The sequence below is a fragment of the Motacilla alba genome, chromosome 2 (genome assembly GCF_015832195.1).
Source record: "Motacilla alba alba isolate MOTALB_02 chromosome 2, Motacilla_alba_V1.0_pri, whole genome shotgun sequence".
Taxonomy (NCBI): domain Eukaryota; kingdom Metazoa; phylum Chordata; class Aves; order Passeriformes; family Motacillidae; genus Motacilla; species Motacilla alba.
Genome location: NC_052017.1, coordinates 37593 through 59334, shown reverse-complemented (window position 1 = coordinate 59334; position 21742 = coordinate 37593). Strand labels below are relative to the sequence as shown.

The window sequence follows — 21742 nt, the reverse complement described above, 5'->3', positions numbered from 1 at the left end:
CACCACCCTCTGAGTAAAAATGTCCTTCTTAAGACCAGTCCAAACCTACGATCTGCCCCTCACCCTGTCACTACAGATCTTGGTTAAAAGTCTCCCTTGATCTTTCTTACAAGCCCCTTTTAAATACTCCCTACAACCTATGTTTCTCTGGGCTGAACAACCCCAGCTCTCTCAGCCTGTCCTCACAGGAGAGGTGCTCCAGTCCTGAGATAATTTTCATGGCCATTCTCTAAATCTTTCGCATGGATGCCATGTTCACCTTACAAGCCAGTCCTTATCAATAACATTAAGAGTCAAGGAAATCTTCCCTAGAATGTGCACTGTTCTGCTACTGTTGAGATTTTTGCATCTTACCCTATTTTTTGTCAGAGGGAGAACTCAATTAGATTTATCACACTTTGGTTTACATGGGATTTAATGTTCAAGACAGACTGAGGAGTCTAGGACGCAGGCTAATAAATGCAGCCTTATACATGTCTGGTTTTTCTGCTTGTACAGCTCAGCAAACAGAAACGGAAGTTTTCATCTTTTTTTAAGAGTTTGGTTATTGAACTGGACAAAGATCTTTATGGACCTGACAATCATCTTGTGGAGGTGAGAAGGCTGTGCACCCTTTGCATACAAACCAGTTACTGGCACACATAAACACCTGGTGCATGTTGCCTCCCTTGTTATAAGGGACTTTGCATTCATTATCTCATTTAAAGTATTTTCAAAGTTTTCAAAATTCCATTATTATTAAGAATGTTTGCTAAAGGAGTCTAAAAACATTGATGATTTAGTGCTGCGGTGCACATCTTAGAACAGAATATATGAAAAGATGAAAATATTGTGCACAATTCTCCTAACAAGTAAAGTATGTTAACAGCAGAGCAGATTCTGCACTAAAGCTGAATTGAAGTGACTGGGGGGGTGGAGGTGGGGGGGATGTTGTGGTTTGGTTTTGTTGTTACCGGGTTTCTTTTTTAGATTGCGAGATCTTCGGAAAGCTTGCACTTGTCTGATTCTGGTATGATGTACTGTGCAAGATGCACCTGCATGGACCTCAGTGAAAAAAAGACCAACAGTTTTGTTTTTCCCTTTGTTAGTGGCACAGAACTCCCACAACCCAGGAAACGGATGGCTTCCAGGTGAAGAGACCTGGGGATGTCAGTGTGCGATGCACATTACTCCTCATGTTGGACTACCAGGTCAGTGCACTGCTTTTAGCCTGGAACATACAGCCACTGGGACCTAGTGCAGCAGAGCAAATTCATCTTGTCACACGGCTCAAAACCCAATATACTTGTACTTGCAGTGTCTTACGGTCCATTGAAGTTAGAATGATACCAAATAGACGGATTATTTAAAATTTAAAGGGGACAAATCAAGTGAGTTTCTAATATAGTCTAGCAAAATATTGTCCTTGGCATTATGATAATTAGTATTTTTGTTGCCCATCTGCAGAAAAATTATGCATTTCCTCCCCTAGCTTCTTAGAGAATAGTCAGAGAAGTTGCACGCAAGTTACGTGTGTGGTTCCTTAAAAAAAATTCAGAGGAGAAGCTTTTGCTAGTGATACCTGAACTAGCTGTGTAGCTGTGACAGCCTTGCCTTGGCACAAACGATTGGATACTGCAGTTGTGGAGCTCGCTAATCTGACTGAAACCGTCCCTGGAAGAAATGTTGCTGTCTTAAGGAAACTGTTAACTGTTAAACTTGCACTACTGTGAGTAGATGGGATCCCCCTTTTCAATGACAGTTCAGACTCAGATGCATTTTGATGGTGAACCTTTAAGAACTTGTTCTCTGCCACCTTATTTTGCCTCCAGGCAGATAGCATCTATTCAGGATATAGACACTCCATTTTATGTTAACAGAGAGAAAAATTTATTCATTTTAGGGAGCATATGGGCTAACTGAAATACTGATATAGGCAGCAAGAATTTTTGCTATTAAGACAACATAATGCTGTTTGTTATGTTCACCATTATTATAAATTTGTGCTTTAAAATAGATATTCTTTTGTTCTTAGGTCCTGATTTTTAAAAGCTAGCTTTGGGTGACCCGCCACCCATCAGAGTAATCCTTGCTTATTAATGTGGTGAATACTAAACCTGAGTATGAGTACACACTTGAAGAAGCATCCAATTCCAGATTATCCAAGGAGTTTATGTTACAAGAGATGGAGAACAGGGAATTTGAATTATATCACTGAGATCAGGAAAAAAAATAAAATCCATTGACTGGTGGTGGTTGGATAAATTTTTTGGTGTGTACCAGAATGGTTCATGCCTGAACAGAGTTCCAAGACTGTGTGTTAACGTGAGACAGCAGTTATTAGCGGCTGTGGAAGCGTCATCCTGCCTTCCTTCTCTCTCTCTGTGGTTAAATTCCAGTAGTTCAGTGGAAGGGCTGTTCTCTTTCTTCTCCCATTCCTAAAAGTCAATTTTTGCATCAGTGTTGAAAGGCAAAATTCTTCCTGAGTCTTTGTGCAAGTATTGATTATTTGAAGCTTGTGCTGCAGGTAGTCTGTGTGCATGGCACAGGTACAAGGCCCTTCTTCCAGAGCGCCAGTGGTCGGACACAAAAATACAAACTCGAATTTTTGCAATCTCTGCCACTGAATAGGCTACTTCTCCTGAGGAACAGAGTCCCCCGAGAATTAAAGCTGAATCTTCATACTTGCGTATCTTTCTGCTTTCCTCTGTGCTGCCACCTCCTTGGCTTTCTGTTCCAGCCTCCTCAGTTCAAGCTGGACCCGCGTCTGGCCCGTCTGCTGGGGATCCACACGCAGACACGCTCGGCCATCATCCAGGCTCTCTGGCAGTACATCAAAACAAACAAGCTGCAGGACTCCCACGATAAGGAGTACATTAACTGCGACAAGTACTTCCAGCAGGTAACTCTTTTTTGGACACAGTAGCTCCTTAGAAGCAAACTCTAACATCCAGCCACAAATTTGGGATGAATGAAAATTACTGATTTTTATTTTCCCTTGATGATTTGTGGTATCCTCAGTACTGAATGGCTTTCAGCATCCACTACAACTAATATCATTAACACCCTCTCCATGTGCCAGTGTTGTTGAAACCAAGAAGGCCACAAAAAAGCATCTCCACCCTTTCTGTAAATATGATTATGGGGGTTTTTTTGAAAGGTAATGTTAACTGAGCTATCACTGTCTTACCTGGCTTTGTTTTTCAGGCTCACATGACTTACTTTGAAAGTAATTGAAAGTAGTGTTTGTGACATACTTCCATGTAAGGAAAATACTGGCAGTTACAATGAATTAATAATGTTTTAGCAACCAATGAAAGCAAATGTTGTGATGAAACTTTTGTCCTGGTTTTCTTTTTAATTTTTTATTTCGTGTTAATAATTTGCCCTGCAACAGTTCCAAGTAGCCAATGCTTGAAGTAAATTTAAAGACACCTCTGCACGTTTGAAACTACAAAATGCAACAAAATAATTGTGAGATTCATGGGTAATTTTAGGAATGCAGAACCAAAGTGATCATGATTATATAGTCACTCTCTTGTTTGTTTGGGTTTTGTTTTTTTGAGGATTACAGCAGGCAGTCTTTTTCAAAAACAGTGAAAACTCCATATTAAAACCACGTAGGAATTTTTGGCAAAATTACAATTCTGTTTGTTCTCTTGATTAGATTATTTGATTTCCATTCTTTAATTATCTATAGCCAATTCAGACTGAGTTTTGTTTCTGCCAGCCCAAAGAGGAAATGGGAAAGGGGAGGTGAAAGGGGAGAATTTGAAAAATCTGGAGCAGAAAGAAAAAGATGAAAAAGGAGTAGTTTTTTTTATTTTGGTCAATAATTACAGTCCATCAACTAAAACTGGCAGGTAGCAAATTGAAAACAAACAAAAAGACTCAAGCATATTAAACTTCAAAATTCCTTACAATAGAACATTGCAAATGCTAAAAGTGTATATAGGTTCCAAAAGTGACAAACCAATGGATGAAAAATCTTGGGCTGTTTTAAATGCAAAGCTGTGGAAGTTGGGAGAGTTTTTTGAGGGGGAAGAACCAGCATATGTTTCTCCTGTTCTTACATTATTTCCTTTAGTATCCACTTTTGGCCACTACCAAGGGCAGGATAGTAAGGTAGATTTGCAGCAGATCTTTTGTGTGACCCTTTACAGATTGTACATATGTTATTTTTAGTGAGCAGAAGAGCCTTATCAATTTTATTTATTTTAACTTTCAGTTTAAGAACTTTGTTAGAATAAGAAGTTGTTGAAGCTATCTTCTCATGCATCTCATTAGAGACTTATTTGCTCTTAGGTCTCCTTTTTCTTAGAACTCTGCAGGAATGCTATGACACCTGACAATTGTCTTCTCATCCTCAGAAGATGACTTAAATGAGAGAGTGGGGAAGTAGCTGATTGCTTTTCTAGAAGACTGAAACTCACACTCTGCAAGAGCTGGCTAATCTGGAATAGTTTCATAAGAATTCAATGCTTGCACTGATTTAAATTATAAATGGATTGTTTTGAGTGTTTCTGTTTTCCTTAGGTCTCTGGCAAAATTGTCCTAATTAGGTGATCTTGCTTTCAAAACTGACACTACTACTTAGGAATCTGAATCCCCTTACAATAAATGAAATATTTCATGATGAGGATTTTTTTTTGTTTTTCATTCTAATACTCTCAAATTGAGAGATGGAGGGCAAAGGAATTGGGTTAGTAATGCCTTCCAGTCTGATAATATTTCTGTAGATTCTATAGTTTTAGCCACATAACTCCTGGAAAGAAAAGCATTGTCCTGGCTGGAAGTGTGTGTATTATTCAGGGGAGCAGTACACAATGCACCAGGGTCCCTGGCATTCCCCTTAGCATACTGGTCTTCTCATTTGGTATGCCAGTTTTTCTGAATCCCATGCTGCTGTGTTGTGCTTATGTTCAACGAGACGGCACAGACTAAAAAATTATCACTGAATGAGTTACCTGACCCACCAGGATCACTGTAGCCAGAGAGGCTTTCAGAGCCTAACTTAGTTTAGACCACTACCTCCAGTTAGGCAGGAATGTGAGAAGCTTTAGGAAAATTCCACCCACCCTTAGATTCCAGTCTCCCTTCCTCCTCTCACTAACGTGTGTCCTTGATCCCTTTTCCCTTCTTAAAGCTCTTGTCTCTCGGCACGCATCCGTGTTAGGAGTTGGACATGAGTGTTGAGCCAGTGATGAGAGCAGATAGCATGGAGCTTGGTGTGGGGAGATGGTGGATGGGAATTCCACAGTCATCTCTATCAAGTGTCAGAATTCAGAACTCAAATAAGGACTGAGCTGTGGACTCAGTAAGTTTCGTTACTTTCTTGTTCTTCAGAAACTAGCTGGCTGAATTCCTGGATGCAGGCAAGTCCAACACAGCTTTTAGAGTTGATGAAGACATTTTAGAGTTCATGAAGGATCCTTTTCTGTTTAAAAATAATGTTTACATTAGCAGGGAGATTTGAAATCCACTGTGTTACAAGCAAAAGCAAGAAAAAAGGTTCAAAGGTATTTCAAAAGCAATAGAACCTTGCAGATGGTTCCTAGAGCTGGCTCCTAGATATTTCTGCTGCCAAATTCACTCACGTGAGAAAACTGTGAATTTCAAAAGATACCCTATCTGAGGAGCCAGAGCATCTGACTTTGTATGTCTATTCTACAACCTTAGAGTCCTTTATTTTCAACCCTGCCTGCATCCTTTTTCTCTGGAGCTGCAAAGGTTATTTCTGTTTATAGATACAATACTATGAGTAGTGTATCTCTACTGTCAGGTGAAAGTAGTTTCCCTAAGTGGCATTTGCGTAGGCCTGAACATTTTTACAAATTGCTTCCATATAAAGGCACATTTTAAGGCAAATGTTAATATATAGTTTTTAATATATGTGCTTTTTTAAGGTCAGTTTAAATGGAGTATCTTTAGAGAAGAGTCATTTGTTCAGAACATTAAAAATCGCAGTAGGAAACAAAGGCTGTAATAATTGTATTTCTGAAAACTCTAGGTGTAAAGAGTGTTGTTTCTATATTCATGTCAATGCACTTCCATCGCTCACAAAAAATTTCCAAACTCTACAGCTTTTAACCCTTTCCAGAATTTTTTTCCCCCTGAATTCAGCAGAAATTCATTGTGTGATTTCAAGGGTTGTCCTGTGCACAGCAAGGAGGTGAACTCAACTTGTCAGTCCCTTCCCACCCAGGATATTCTATGAATCTGTGATTCTATTTAGCTTCAGGACCATAGTAAAGAGAAAGTAACCGTAAACCATTGTTTGGAAAGGGGTGGATCCCTCCCAAGAGGCTGTTCAGGCTTTGGTTAAAATTAAGTAATACCACATTGACTTTATTTTTCTGTAATCCTGAAAAACCCACAAATTGCAAATGGTTTTAAAATCCAGAAATGTTTTCTTGTCTTTTTCTTTAGCATAAAATATTGCAGGAAACATTCCTTGAGGGGAAAAAGGCAAACTGTTTTTGTGTTTTCTCTGGGTTTTTTGTTTTGTTTTGTTTTTTCTCTGTGTTTTTCTCTCTGAAAAAAATTCAGTAATTTTCTTTACAATATGCTGCTGTAAACCCTCTGTAAGAGAGGGAGTATTTGCTTCTCTCCCATCATTGATACAGTTGATCCTCATGTCCCAGTGAAGGGTCCTGTTCCCTCCAGCAGCTAAACCAAAAGTGAGACACCTGAAATTGTAATGGCCTGATGGATATGTCTGGAAGCCCAGATGAAAGTGCAGAGACAGAAGTGACCAAAAATTTAATCTGTGCAAAGAACTTGAATTACAGCTTTCAAAACCACCTTCTGTAATTGCCTCAGTTCCTTGTGAGCTGCAGATTCTTACTTTCTTATTTAACTCCAAGACAGGCTTTGGGCAAACAAAATTTGTTGTTTATTGTGTTCCAGATCTTTGATTGTCCACGGCTAAAGTTTTCTGAAATTCCCCAGAGACTCACTAACCTACTGCTGCCACCAGACCCAATAGTGATAAACCACATCATCAGGTAAGCTGGTTGGTCAGCTCAGCACTGTCCTGTGCAAAACACTCACTAGATAAAGAACAGAATGAGCTGCAGTAGCTGTAGGAACCAAAACCCAGGTTTTATGACTTCAGGACGAATACCTTGGACTTCGTTGTGTGCTCGTTCTACGTGTCATTCTAGTTTGTATAATTCTGAATTATTTTCACTAGCATGGCATCAATTTTCTAGGAGTATGAAAAACAGCTTTTATATTTACTAGAATACCATTGGTTGGGCTTTTTCCTAAGGAGAGAGGAATGAAAGTTAGAACCCACAAAAAGAGATAAAAAAGAAATTGAAATGAGGTATTGTCTGTCCATCATGGGCAATCGTTCTAATCGCTGATCTATTATGTAAACAGCATTATGATTTCAAATGCAGAGCCAGTCCATGCATGCTTTGTTGGGATTGGGTCAGCTCCTTGACTGTTAGTCTTATCCTGAGAATGCCAAGGAGTCAAGAGATCGCCAGAGATAACAACAAAGAATGTCTGGATTCAGAGGAGGTCGTTGTGACCAAGATACTGAGCTCTTGTCGGAGCAGATGTCTTCCTGGAGGAGCAGATGAAACACAACTTTCAGCTCTCTCAGGCTCTTCCAGCATGTGCCTTATTTAAGTGACAGCTGTGTACATGGAGGAGGGGGGTAAAGAGACTTCTGGGGATTGCAACTTTACTGTTCAGATATTTCAATCCTTTCCAAGTTCTTTGTGGTCAGGGTCAAAACTCTGATTCTGGATGTTTAAAAGTTATTATTACTTAGGTTACTGATTTGATTTTGTATGGAATATATACAATATATTTTTAAGTAAATGTTTCTGAATTTGCTGAAAATTGGGCTCTTTATTTTAAATTTGTAACATGTGTGGTAAGAAGTTTAAATATTACATAGGCTATGAAAATAAAGCTTACTTTTTGATTCATTTGAATGTATCAAGCAGAGTAATGACAAAGCAGCTTGGTGGCTGTGCAGATTGAGAGCTGTGTATGTACTGTCATTGGGCACAACTCAGTGACCTGTCTGATAGACCACAAAAAGGCTGAGGTCCTCAGAGATAAATAGTCATTTCTTAGACAAAAATTACAAGAAACTGATGATTATGTTTCTGGGGTAGAGAGATGACAAAAAGGTACTGAAGGGAGTGGTTTTTGTCATTATGCTAATTTTATGCTAAGCTAAAGTAAATCTGGAAGTCTGACACTGAATTTAAAGAAAGTAAGTAAGTTTTAGACTCATAAATTCACAGAATAATTTAAAGTAGAAGGGTTTACTGGTGGTCATTGAGAGCTCCTCCATCCAAACTCAAATCAGGTTCAAAGTCTATCCAGTATACTTATGGGCCTGGTCCAACCAAGCTTAAAACAGGGTCTCACAAATGCTCTGTCCTGTTGCTCTGCATTCAGTTTTTTAGAGTGAATGTAATCAGCCGCTGAAACAGTATGCCAGCTGCCTGTCCTGGTTTAATCCAATCTTAATCCATCCACTTGTTCTCTCTCCAGCAGGGCAGGGGGAAGCATTGAAAAGGTAAAAGGGAGAGAGAGACAGTATAACGATGATGATGATGGTGATTAACAAAATCCAACACTACAAGTGACACAGATGAAAACTATTGCTCACCCCCAACTGACTGATGCCCAGAGGGACCCTGAGCAGTGAACACTTGCCCCAGTTTACTGCTCAGCATGGCGCCACATGGTTTGGAATATCCCTTTGGTCAGCTGGGGTGAGCTGTCCCAGCTGTGTCACTTGTGCAGCCCAGGCTACTCACTGGTGGGAAGTGTGAGGAGCTGGAAAGGTCTCGACAGGCTGCAAACAATGATCAGCAATAACGAAAATATCTCTGTGTGACCAACCATTTCCAGCACAAATTCACAAAACAGCCCCATACCAGCTGCTATGGAGAAAATTAACTCTATCCCAGCCAAAACCAGCGCACTACTACAGGGAATTTTTCATCACTAGTGATTGCAAATGTATGTGCTCATAATTCAGATAAATCCTCAGACCTGCCTTTTACAGGAAGATCAAGTAGATCACAATTATTCATTATACTTTTAGAGGATATGCACAGGGACAAAAATGTGAAGTATTCTAAACTCATTCTAGAAATTATAATAGTATTGTAGAATCACTCTCTGGGCACCAACAACCTTCCTTTGTTGAATAAAAAGAAGAAACAATGCAATGGGGTTGAAGTGGACACAAAGTTGAGATGCTGTAGAAGTCAAATCTTACTTGAGCTCAAACTAGAAGTGGAGATTTTCTTGAGTTGCACTCCTAGTTGCAGCTGACACATGTGGAATCAGAGGTAAAAAGAATAACTTCTGTGGGATTTCCATTTCTGCAAAGAAGTGAGACATCTTCCACACTTCCACACACATTAAAGAACACAAGCAGATTGCAAAGCATAGTTCTCCAATATTCTTCTAGTACAAAAAGATTATCTCTGGCATCCCCCTTTTTCACTACCGTCATGATTTTCTAGAAACCTATTTCCTTATAGGGAGTGAATTGCCCATGCTGCAGTGAGTTTCTGTTGCATCTTGCCCTAATGTCATGCATCTCCAAGGGGAGGCTGGCCCTGTCTGTGCTTCACCAGTCCACATGGCCATCTCACTCCCAGGTGATCTCCTTCTCACTTTCTTCTCCTGGCTGGAGAAGCTCTTGCAGCTTCTCCTGGCAGGTCCGTGCTCCAGCCCCCAGCGTCCTACTGAGCCTCTGCGGGCCTCGCTCCAGGGTGTCACATCTTTGTGGTCCTGTGCCCACCAGTCCAGATCCAGTTTCACCAGTGTGGAGTAGCAAGGAAGAGCCTCTTTCCTGGGCTTGATGGCAAAGCCTGTGCTAATGCAGCCCCTTTTGCAGCTGACCTTTGCTATGGCTGCCTTACCCCTCAGACTCCTTCTGCACTTGTTGTCTGTCCCTCAGGGCCCCCAAGTCCTCTCCTGCCAGCCTGTTTTCTACCCCACTGATGCCCAGCTGTCCCCCTGCCTGGTGTGATTCCATCCCAGGAGCAGAGCTTTTCCTGTGCTGAACTTCACCGTGCTGAAGTGCTGTGCTGTTTCTGCAGCCTGTCAGGGTGCCTCTGCACAGCCCTGCTGCCCTGACTGACTGGGGCTCGGGACTCTGGGAGGCCTGAGGACAGAACTCAGCCAGGAGCAATGGAGCCAGAGACAACGGGGAGCCCTGTCTGTGGCTTTCGACGTGAGCAGCAGAACCGGACCTGGACCTGGGTTTTTCTTTAGCTTTCCTTCTGCTGCTCACCTTCTCACTGGTGGCCACAGCATCACAGATTCTCAGAACGTTTGCAGTTAGAAGGGACTTATGGAAATCATCTGGTCAAATGCCCTCCTCTGCTCAAGCAGAGCCACCTGTAGCAGGTTGGCCGCAGCCATGTCCAGATGACTTTGGAGTGTCTCCCACATGAGAGATTCTGGGCTGGGAGAAAGGCAGATGAGCTTTGAGGGTCTTACTGCAACTTGTGCTATTGCTTGGTCACCCTTACAGTAAAAACGTGTTTCCTGGTGTTCAGAAGGAGCCTCCTGTGTTTCAGTTTGCACCAATTGCCTCTTGTCCTGTCACTGGGTACCACTGAAAAGATCCTGGCTCTATCTTATTTAAACACTCCCTTCAAGTTTTGGTAAGTTCCCTCCCCACCAGCCTTCTGTTTTCTAGGCTGAATAGTCCCAGACCTCTCAGCTTTTCCTCAGCTGTGAGGTGCTTTAATGCCTTAATCATCTTCATGGACCTTTGCAAAATTCTCTCCAGTAGCTCCCTATATCTCTTGCACTGGGGAGCCCAGCACTGAGCACAGTACTAGAGGTGTGTCCTCATCGGTCTTGAGAATAGAGAAGGATCGCCTTCCTCCACCTGCTTACAACGCTCCTAATGCAATTCTATCCCGGGAAGTTCTTCTGCTCCCCCAAGTCAGTCAAGCTCAATTAGATCCTGAGCAAATTTTTTTTGCTACCTACTGCAGATGCACACAACCCACACAGTTGACAGGTAAGGTTGAGAAGCCAGCATTTTTATAGTGCAAGTGACAGTGACTGAAGTCTGATTTACCAACTACTGTGCTGAAGACTGTCTTCTTGTTAAGAAACTTTAGTCTAACAATAAAGTCAATGTTAAGTCTAAAAGTTGGCAAACTAAAGATAAATTTAGGACAGGACAAGCCAAAGAATGATACTGGTATTTTAGTGTAACAAGTCTCAGGAGGATGTTATAAATTGAATTTGATGGTCAGGGCAAAAGCTCCAGCTCAAAAGTCTTTTAAATCTGACTGAAAAAAGATGAGAGAATATACTAGAATAGGAAAATATATAAAGGTACCATGTTCTTAACACTTTTTACACAGCATCTGCAACAGGCTTTATTGAAGAGTGAATTCTGGGCTGGTTGGAAATTAATTCTGATTCATTATGGCAGTTCTCATGATCTTGTGTTATACTCTCCGTAGTGTTGACCCCAACGATCAGAAGAAGACGGCTTGTTATGACATAGATGTAGAAGTTGAAGACCCATTAAAGGGCCAGATGAGTAGTTTTCTTCTCTCAACAGCTAACCAACAGGAGATAACAGCATTGGATAACAAGGTATTAGCTCAAGAGTAAAGTATCCCATGGTACATGTACTCATTGTGTAGTTTCACATGTGTTTGGTGTCATGTGTCAAACAGTAATGTTGTGAGACAGGGACTTGTTAAGGGCATGTGCTTTCAAGGGATGAATAAGCCAAATGCAGTGGGAATGCATCAGGGTGAATGGCATTCCCACTTAGGATTTGATCCAAGGCTTAACATGGTTGTGGAGATGGTAGAGTTTCACAGGTAGTGTACCGAGTCCCCTGATGCTTGAGAACCACCTGAACTGTATGATTAACTTTTTATTGAGAGGTCATCATATCTTGTTAAGTTGCTAAGCCAAAGGTAGGAGAATCTCATACTCAGGCATGGAGTTTGTATTCATAACTGCAGAATGGCTCTCTGCGTTAGGTGGAAATACAGAACGTGTGTGGCAGGAAAATCACTTGGACCACTTTGGCAGTTCTAAGTGTCAGTGGAAGAGGATCATGTGCACTTCAAATAGTATCTGTCTTAAGGTGATGGTGGCTTTTGCAGGCTGTTGTAGGGATTCATGTCCTAGGGACTGTTAGCCAGTTCTGGCATGTGTCGATGGCAGATTTGGATCAGTAAGGGATAAACAAAAATGCCTTCTCAGAGCAAGGCCCAGGTTCTCTTTACTGTTTACTGCTAATACAAACAAATGTGTTAAACTCTGGTCTTCAAGCAGTTTTAAAGGGGGTCTGGGCACCAGCAGTGCAATGGATTCTGGTAACTGTTGCAGTGTCTTTGTCGTGGCTCTTGAGGATGGTCCTTTTCAGCTGCTCAGTCAGTTGGTTCCCAGCCTATATAAGCTTTCAATCAGCATGCATAGGGTTATTCTGTTTCCAGTCCTGCTCACCTTTTCCCCTGTCTGTGCCACCTCTTTTTTGAATATTTGCTGCAGCACAGGGCAAGCTGTGATCAGTGAAGTTACTGAAGTCCCTGCTGGGTGAATGGGTACAGGCTGCTCCTGTTGTCCTCTGTGCATCGCATTGCTGTGCTGCCATGGAGTCCCCTCCTGGGAATTCAGCACACACCAGTGGAGTTCACTCTGCACAGCTACAGCGTTTTCCCAAAGAAGGAATGATTTTAAGTTGACAGCAGCTCTCTTCTGTTAACATGCCATTAACATTCTGTTAACACTAGTGGCCTTGATGGCATGACCAGATCAGGGGATGATTATTTTCTCCCACGTGCTTGGTCACCTTGTTTTGGCAAAAAAGATGAATACGTGAAACTAAACTAGATAGGTTTACTATTTCAAACTAGAATGTTAGAGGAACAGGGCAGCAAAAGTTTGCTTTTATATGTGTCTGTGAGCAAATGGTTCATGAGATGTCCTCCCATTCATACTTGATGATTATCCATTATAGGACCTTGACTCCTCTTCAGTCTTCATTCTTCCCCGCTAGTTAATATTTCTGCCATAATATTTCTAAAGATATGATTAATTTTCTACAAATGTTCCATTCTCATGATTTCTCATTGTTCACGCTCTACTTTTTGCAGCCATTGTGACTTTTACAGGCTTTCTCTTAAGAAAAATCTAGAAGTCGTGGCTATTCATTTGACATGGACTTGATCAGGAAACTGCTAGAGTTTTTAAGGATTACAGTAGGATATTGAAGATGTGATCATGATGGTAACCAGGGGAATAACTGCTTTCTTGCACTTGGCACTGCTTAACTGCATATTTATGTAGCACCTTTCCTCAAAGATCCCAGTCTTGGCAGGCAGAGTGATTCCACACAGGAAATGATGACATTGTGCGGTGACATGACTTAGTTCTGCGTGCCATGCAGGAGTTCAGTGCAGGAAGTGAAGGAGAATCCTGTCCATACTTGTATTGCAGAAGTACAAGTGAAACCAAAAAGTAGTGGCAGGATTGCAGTTAAGTTGCTGCTTTTTGAATTGAAAAAGCCCTAGGAGGGGCTGCACAAGTCTGTGGTGTAGAATTGTCACCTTTGTGCGTTACCAGGAGTACAAAGACAGTAATGGAGCTGACCTGATGGTCACTGAAGCATGGGAGAAATTAAAGAATATCCACTTTGGTTTTTTTTTTTTTCCTGTCAGATTCATGAGACAATTGAATCCATAAATCAGCTAAAAATACAACGTGATTTTATGCTGAGTTTCTCCAAGGATCCCAAAGGATACATCCAAGACCTTCTCCGGTCCCAAAGCAGGGATCTTAAGGTGAGCTAAGGTTTGAAAAAGAATGAATAGTGAAACCAGAATGGAAGAATTTTATCTAAGTGTACATACAGTGTATAGCCAAACATCTAGAATGGGTGATTGGTGGAAGACAGTGAGTGGAGTACTGCAATCCTAGAGTAGATAGGAAAGATAGTTTAGTAAAGGAAAGATAGTTTAGGTAGTATTCCAGTTCCAGTGGAACAGTGGTGTTTCATGGGAGTGGTAGGTCAATTTGTGGCCAGACAGTAAGTTTGAAGTGCAGGGCTTTGTTGATGTGTTCTGTAAATTCAAGGCTGTGTAAAACTCAGTAGGAGCGTTGTATAGTACGAGAACACAATTTGGGTGTTGGTTCATAATTTAATCTTATCAGCTGTCCTTGAGCTTATCTTTGAGTTAGGCAAGAAATCAAATGTAAAGAAGTTCAGTTGTTTGCCAGCAAAAATTAACAATTTTTTCCTCATAGTTTCACATTTTCTGTCTTTTACTGACATGCCTCAAAATCAGTTGTATTATTGAATCCATGAAATTATTTTAATAAAATCGTTGTGTCTTTCTTAAATAAATGCCTATTGTTAACTCAATAGTCTTCCCAAAATCCACTCTTAAGATTATGGTTGTTACTATTTATATTATATTCAAAGGGGACAGGCATCTGAAAGCATGTTTAAATAGAGCAGACCTCTACTTGAGGAACTTACAAACAAAGGTGTTGTGGAGCTTCTCTAGCTATATACATGGAATAGTTGTTCAGTTTTCCCTGACTGAGAATTAGTCCCATAAGAGCCTTTTCTGTTAATCTTAACTTAATCACCTTAACTCTGAGCCTCTGTGGCATCAGAGTTGTGATTCCACAACACTGCTTTGCAAAATATACCAATAACTATATTTACCTGTGATTCTGTGATGCTGGAGACATAGTCATCAGAATTCTACTTTTTGTAGAATGGTTCCAACCCCCTGCTGCCCTATCCCTGGAGACAGATTGGGCAGGGCTTGGAGCACCTGATCTCATGGAAGGTTGTGGTTTTTGTAGGGCAGCCAGGATGAGGGAAGAGACAAGAATTTTGACTCTATTTTTCAGAAGGTTGATTTATTATATTATCATACATATTATATTAAAAATGCTAAACTAAAACTATACTAAAAGAATAGAGAGAAATGAATCATCAGAAGGCTAGACAAGAATAGAATGGAATGCATGACAAAATCTTGTGACTCTTCGAGACAGTCTGGACAGCTGGACTGTGATTGGCCATTAATTAGAAACAACCACATGGGACCAATCCCAGATGCACCTGTTGCATTCCACAGCAGCAGACAGTCATTGTTTATATTTTGTTCCTGAGGCCTCTCAGCTTCTCAGGAGAAAAAATCCTCGCAAAAGGATTTTTCATAAAATATGCCAGTGACAGAAGGTGTCCCTGCCCATAGCAGGGGGGTTGAATGAGATGAGCTTAAAGGTCCCTTCCAACACAAACCATTTGATTGTTCTGTGATTCTGTTTTGGCAGTAAGCAGACATTGTCCATTTGCTTTGGGCTTTGGGACCAGTTCTGACCATTTTTATGTGTAATGTAGATAAATTTTCACTCTGGGTAAATCTGAAGGTTTCTCTATGTGTTAGAAGAGCTATGGTGAAAAATGGTTTTATTTTTGTCACAGGTGATGACTGATGTGGTTGGAAACCCAGAGGAAGAGCGCAGAGCTGAATTTTATCACGAGCCATGGTCTCAAGAAGCTGTGAGCAGATATTTCTACTGCAAGGTATGAAAGAAATGTCCACACTGCTGACTTATAAATGCATCTCTTGCCACTGAGCAATTTAATCTGCTAAACTGTACAGTATGTCTTTTTCTTTCAGATCCAGCAGCGCCGACAGGAATTGGAACAATCTTTGGGAGTGCGTAACACATAAGTACTGCTCACAAGATTCCATTGGCATCATGACCACCAAACCAGTGGACTTCTCAGTGTTACTTAGCTCACTGTTACACATGGACCTGCTTCCTGGCTGGATGAGAACGTGCCATCAACACACCAGTCAGAACACCAGCTTTAGAGTGACCCTTGAAAATCTTGCCCAGGACGGGTGTCTCAAACCATTCCAAGCCAGAGACAGCACCATACAAGTGTCAGTGTGAAAGAAGACTAAAGGTTCACTCATCAACGCACATTGTTAAGTTTTAGTGGAAAGTTAGACACTACACAGCAAATCCTTATGGGCTATGCTTAGAATCATGGGTGGCACCGATGGTGGAGGTTGAGATAGGTGTTCTAGGAGACTACAGATTTAGAGAAATAAATGCAGTTCTTACCCTATGGTACCCAAGAGTCTCAAACAGTAACTTATCTGGAATTAGACAAGATAGTCTTTCTTATAGCTCTGGGATGCTTTATATTCCTGAAAAGAGAATATTTTTATTCCAGCTGGACCAATTCAAGAAGCTATCTCACCATCTGAAAAAACAAATTCGGAGCATTTGTATCCTGGAATGCAGAGCCTGTCTGGAAGAAAGACATATAGTCAGGCCATCTCTTCTGCAGATGCAAATAATTTCTCTTCCCCTTGTCCCAGCAGTGAAAGGTCGATTTAATCACGTATCACTAGATGGGTATGATCTGTACACTGTACTGAGAGAAAGAGAATAATTCCTGGGAAAAGAGCTTCTTATGCGTCCTTAATATCAGTGGTATTAGCAACAAATGAGGCGTTCTGAGAAAACTAAAATAACGTAATGGTGCTTTGCTGATGCCTGCCTTTAACACAGCAGATATTAACAATAAGTATATATGTAAAATACCAGTTTATTTAAATGTTTCTCTGTGTGCCTGTAGGGTTCATCACATAAAGAACTTCCTAATTCTTGGTGTAGAATCCAAGAAGCTTAACTTAATGTCACATGGTAGGTTTTTCTTGACTTCAAGGTGTTAACAGAGTCCCTGGATTGGTCTCACATTTTGATCATAGGTGAACTGCCTCTTACTGTGAGTTATTTAGCTCTCCCATACATTATACATGCTGGTTATTTTGGATGCTGTTGAGTTATAAAGCATATCAGCCTTAAATAGCACAGAGAATATATCCCTTGGAAATCATCTTCTTTGTAAATGTATGACAAATTCAGATAATGAGAATTTATAGAACAATTACTTGGAAGCAGGGACATCTTCCTTAAATCCTTCCCCTCCTCATTTTTTGTAGTGCGCAGATGAGCTGTAATAAAGGCCCAATATAATTTCTAGTCCAAAAAGCAGCTGCCAAAGTATAACTGTCCATTTGATGTGGCACTCAAAATCCTCTTCTAGGTTACTCCTTTTCACCTCCATTCTTACACTTCCTTGGAAAGAGAATCAAATTCACGTGTGATATGGAAGGAAGGCAGCTCTTCTGAATAAATGCATTTTTTCTGTAGTGTTGTGTTTTCTGCTGTCTTTGCCAATTTCTCTCTTAGTTTAACTGAAAAGTTTCTTCTCCTCAGTCACAGAAGAGATAGTCTTCTCTTTACCCCTTTATTTAATATCTTTGTTTTCACATTAATAGTGCCATAGCTTTTAGTCCATCCATTGTGTTCAGAGATGTCTTGGAAAATTTACTTTTGATTGACTTTATGTGATGCAGTACTCTCCCACAAAACCTGTTGGTGTGAGAAAAAGTACCTCATTTTCTGAGGCCTTTTACTGGGAATGGCTTGATTTGGCATTTTTCCCTTTTGTGCTAACGCCTCTTTTCACAGTAAAATGTGAAATCCTGCAGTCTTAAACTGGTTATACGGAGGGACTGTGAGGCTGCCACACTGATGGACTTGAAACGTTACTTAATTTGGGACTCCTCTAATTGGACTACAAGCAAGCATTACCAGGAAAAAACAGTGGGGATCATCTGCTACTGTGCTTCCATATTTGTTATGCTGCTGTGTCCGTTGTGTGCATGCTGCTCGGTGTATAAAACTCTTGTCTGTATGTGGGAAACAGAGCAGCTACATTCAGGGGTATGCTCAGTCTGCAGGAGTAAGAAATGCAGAGGAAAACACGCAAGGATATGAGAAGGGCACGGGACTGAGATAGATGCCTGCAGAATGTCAGCAAGGGAATTCTGGGGGTTGAGAGCCTTCCCGCTGAAGTGGAAGACACTTGAGAGCAGTATCAGCCATTTGCCAGAGTTGACAACATACTGGAGTCCAGCCTGGTTTTAGAGCCTCTGTAGAATTAATTGGATGGATCTGGTTCCAAGTCTCTTTCAGAACAAATTAACAAAACTAATGTGGTGTTGGTGCCAGTGCTCACAACTGCATCACTGAAAGCTGAAACTCTGTCAAGCAGCAGCGCTATGCTGAAATGGGTGTGTGCATGAATCAGCCACTGAAGATGGCACCGGAGATCGCAGTCCAGAATCTAAATTATTATATTTCTTATATTTCACTGTCTATAAAAAAAGACTGGTCACTACCAGTGAGTCTTAGGACTAGCTGTCCCATGTTTTTCCTTTGGTTACACTGGGGTTTGAGATTCTGATGCCTTTTTCCTGTGTTCAGGAGCTGTTCAGGTCTTTTACTGAAGCAGAGAGAGAAAAATTTTGTCCTTTGTTCCATAGGTGCAACTAAGAGCTTGCTTGTTTGCAAAACAAAGAAAAACTTCATTTGAAGATAAATAATAGAGCAATACTGGAAGCAACTAGACCAAGTGTTGCTTGAGCATTGAAAATGAAAGGTAGTGGCACTGAACAGGCAGGTAATTATGGCAGACTGTGAATGAGGAATTTATTTTAAGTCCAGGATGGTTGTCTTTTTTTGTGTATAAAAGATGACAAGAAGATGTATTGGGGTCTTCAGTTGCCACCATACAATACAAATCTATGCGTACTGCAAAAAAACCTTCTGTGCATAGAAGTAGTTCATGTATAGATGATAATATAGATTGTTAGAAAATATAGCATCAAACTAGGAAAGGGTTCAATGGAATTCTGGAGTACCAGTAGGAGGGAAATGTATCTTGGAGAAGAAGTGTTGACGTGGCAGGTTAGAAACAGGTTTTTTAGTCTTCTGGGTTGTTGGCCATGAGGCAGGAATCAGATTAAATGTTTCTTGGAGATTGAAGGGGAAGCAAATGTTCAGTTGTGGAAAAAAGAGAAGACTACAACAGTGGGAAAAGAAATTAAAAAATGGAGCAGAGTACCACTGAAGCACCAGAAAGACACAGCACAAGATAACGTGCAGAGTACTCTTGGAAATAGCACAGCCCTTGTGAGTCTGTGCATTCTGTGTGCGTGTGTGTATGCGGACACACAGAACTTGTGGGGGAGACAGTCTTAGTCGGCGTCTAGCCTGGGAAGTGGGGGGCAAGGACAGAACCAAAAGTTTTTCACGTAACTTTGAGACGCACTGTCAAAGCATTTTCACTGTTACCAGCAGGAATTCAGTTGTTGGACATAGCAGGGTTGGTAGCTGTAGTGCAGACATTGTCTTGGCTGGCAGGTTTTTCAAACCATATTGTTTAGAACTTACCCTATGGAAGCCGGGTGAAGATATTAGTATATAAATCAATATTGGTGTATATCCTAGGGCTCCTAATTTTGCCAAAATGCTAATCAGGTGTTTGGGGTTGTTGGTCTGGTTTCGTGTGGCAAATTCTTTTAAGGCAATGCAAAGAGATAAGGAGGCAAAGAAGGCTCTTTTTTCCTAAAGAAAGCAGTCTCCTTTCTGTAACTGCTCTGTTGTTTAATAGGATGTATCTGTTCTGCCAGATCCTGTGTTATAAACATCATTTCCAAACTCGCTGAAGAGAAGAACTCCATTTAAAACATACAACAGTGGGTTTGTGAGAGTGAGCAAATACGTGTATAAAGAGCAGGGGGAAGCGAGAGAGACACTCCCTCTACTCTGTAGCCACCATATCCATTGTATGATGCCGAGTGATTCGTAGAAGAGCTTTTAACAATAAATACTTTGTTTCTTTGTATCTCGTGCACTAACCTTATGTGTCCTAGTGAAGACCGCTACCTTGGTTTCTTTCTGCTCCTGCTAATGATCTCTAGTGTTTGGATTTCTCTTCACTTGTTAATGTGCACAAAGATGTGCAAACATTTACAGGTTTTAATGGGACTTGATAAAGGTGAGAACTGTTTCGCCTTAGATCTTTCTTATGAATTCCTTTTTTCACTAGATCCCACCTGCAGCCATTTCCATACTCAATAAATGAAAAATCCTTTCCATTAGAGAGATCTGGCTCCTCTCCTGAACAGCCTGGAGCTAAAGCTTGGATGCTGAGAGGAGGTGTAGGAATTACAGTCACCATCTCCACTGTGGTAGCAAATAGGTGGATACCACTTCTATAGCACTTCTCCCTAGGTTCTGCTTAAATAAAAAAAATCAAATTGAGTTTCTTTTACTATGTGTAATATGTCATTGTAGTTCCAGATTGGGCCAGGAGCTTCTGAAGAGGAGACCCCTGCTCCCTGTCCATTGTCAATTTGGCAGGGAATACTGTTTTGTTCCAGAGTGGCTGGATGGAGCACAGTGGACAGTTGTGGTTGTCAGCTTTAGAGTTTGATTGCAAAAGTCACAGCAAAAAAAGAATGACAATGAGGTTTGTCAAACTGGTGCTTTCAGACCTCACTTGACATCTTTGCTTTGTGTTGGAGGTTGTTGTGTATTTGCACTACAGGGAATGAATGTCCCCTTCCAAATTCAGCCAAGAAGGTCCCAAGGGCTCTTACTGGGAATATTTCTTCTTTTCTTTCTTTCATTTGTGATAACATAATCCCCAAATTTGCCAGGAGAAATTCCTTTATTTCTCCTGGAGAAAACCACATGGCACTGGCAGTTTGCAAAGGAGCTCAGGATTGTGTTTGGAGAGGAGAGTGCAGTGTGTCCTGACAAGCTGTGTCTGCCTGTGCTCTTATTCCAGGAAAAAAATGCACTACGCCAAGTCTTTTCAGTTCTTTCACCTAGAAAAGCTCTTGCTGGCACACAGGGAACAGATGTTTTTTCCTCAGGTGCTCGAACTGGACTGGGACCACTCCACAGCTGAGGAATAATTTCATTTTTCCAGAAGGAATTGCGAAAATCATGGACTTCCATGTAAGAATGGTTGGAGAGGAACTTGGGAGAAGTCTTGCAACTTGTTTATGATTTATTCTGGTCTGGCATTTGCCCCCTCAATGTCCTAAACCTTCGCGCTCCCCGTGTGAGGGCTGAGAGGGGCGCGGCGCTCGGCTCCGCAGTGGCGCTGACCTCCGGCAGCGGCTCGGGAGCGGCGGGCGCGGTGACACCGGCGGGGCCGTGCGGGGCTGCCAGAGCGGCTCGGAGGCGCCGGGCGCGGGTCGCGGCTGCGGCAGGGGCGGGCGAGGGTCGCGGTGACAGCGGAGGAGGGCCAGAGTTGCTGTGGCTGCAGCAAGAACCGCGGGTCCCGGGCAAAGCCCGGAGGCTGTCCCCGCACGGAGCCGGGGAGGAGCTGCGGGGCCGGGGCCGCCCGGCAGAGCCTTTCCTAGGGAACAAAACCTGTATTTTCTCCCACCTCGGCCCCGTGGCCAGGGGCGAGCAGCACCTGAGCAGCTGGGGCAGTGGCGGGACGCAGGGAGGATGCGGCTGGAGGCAGAGCTTGCAGGGTTCTCACATTTAAATGAACGTGGAAAGCAGGGAGAGAGGTGGTACAAAAGCACTGTGGGTGCTCGGGCAGGTGAGACATGACTCAGGGGAGGGATTCGCTTCCCTGAGCTCCTGAAGTTCCACTTGCCTCTCTCAGGAGCAGTCGTGAGAAGTTTCCCGTTTGGAGCTGGGCTCCAAAAGGAAGGAACCAGAAACTACTTCTGGTAAATCCCTAAGTGTGGAAGGCCATATGAACCTCTCTGCCGTAAGCAGCCAGTAACTTCGACAGATATTTTAACTATTAAAAATGGCGACTTCTATTTCCTCTGGGCACAAATAACTTGGCTCTCCCACGTAGAAT

At 41.8% G+C, this 21742-nt stretch overlaps 1 protein-coding gene across 7 annotated transcripts in view; it reads left to right on the top strand.

Annotated features, from left to right (window-relative positions):
• SMARCD3 (SWI/SNF related, matrix associated, actin dependent regulator of chromatin, subfamily d, member 3) overlaps positions 1-19753 on the top strand; it is a 77923-nt gene extending 58170 nt beyond the window's left edge. For all 7 annotated transcript variants that reach the window (XM_038127294.1, XM_038127296.1, XM_038127295.1 and 4 more), the window contains 8 exons: positions 499-594; positions 1089-1190; positions 2720-2881; positions 6889-6986; positions 11460-11595; positions 13677-13799; positions 15461-15562; positions 15660-19753. In XM_038127294.1, the coding sequence (XP_037983222.1) occupies positions 499-594; positions 1089-1190; positions 2720-2881; positions 6889-6986; positions 11460-11595; positions 13677-13799; positions 15461-15562; positions 15660-15713 (873 nt within the window). In that variant the 3' untranslated portion in view covers positions 15714-19753. The remainder of the gene's footprint in view (positions 1-498; positions 595-1088; positions 1191-2719; positions 2882-6888; positions 6987-11459; positions 11596-13676; positions 13800-15460; positions 15563-15659) is intronic.
• The last annotated feature ends 1989 nt before the right edge of the window (positions 19754-21742 follow it).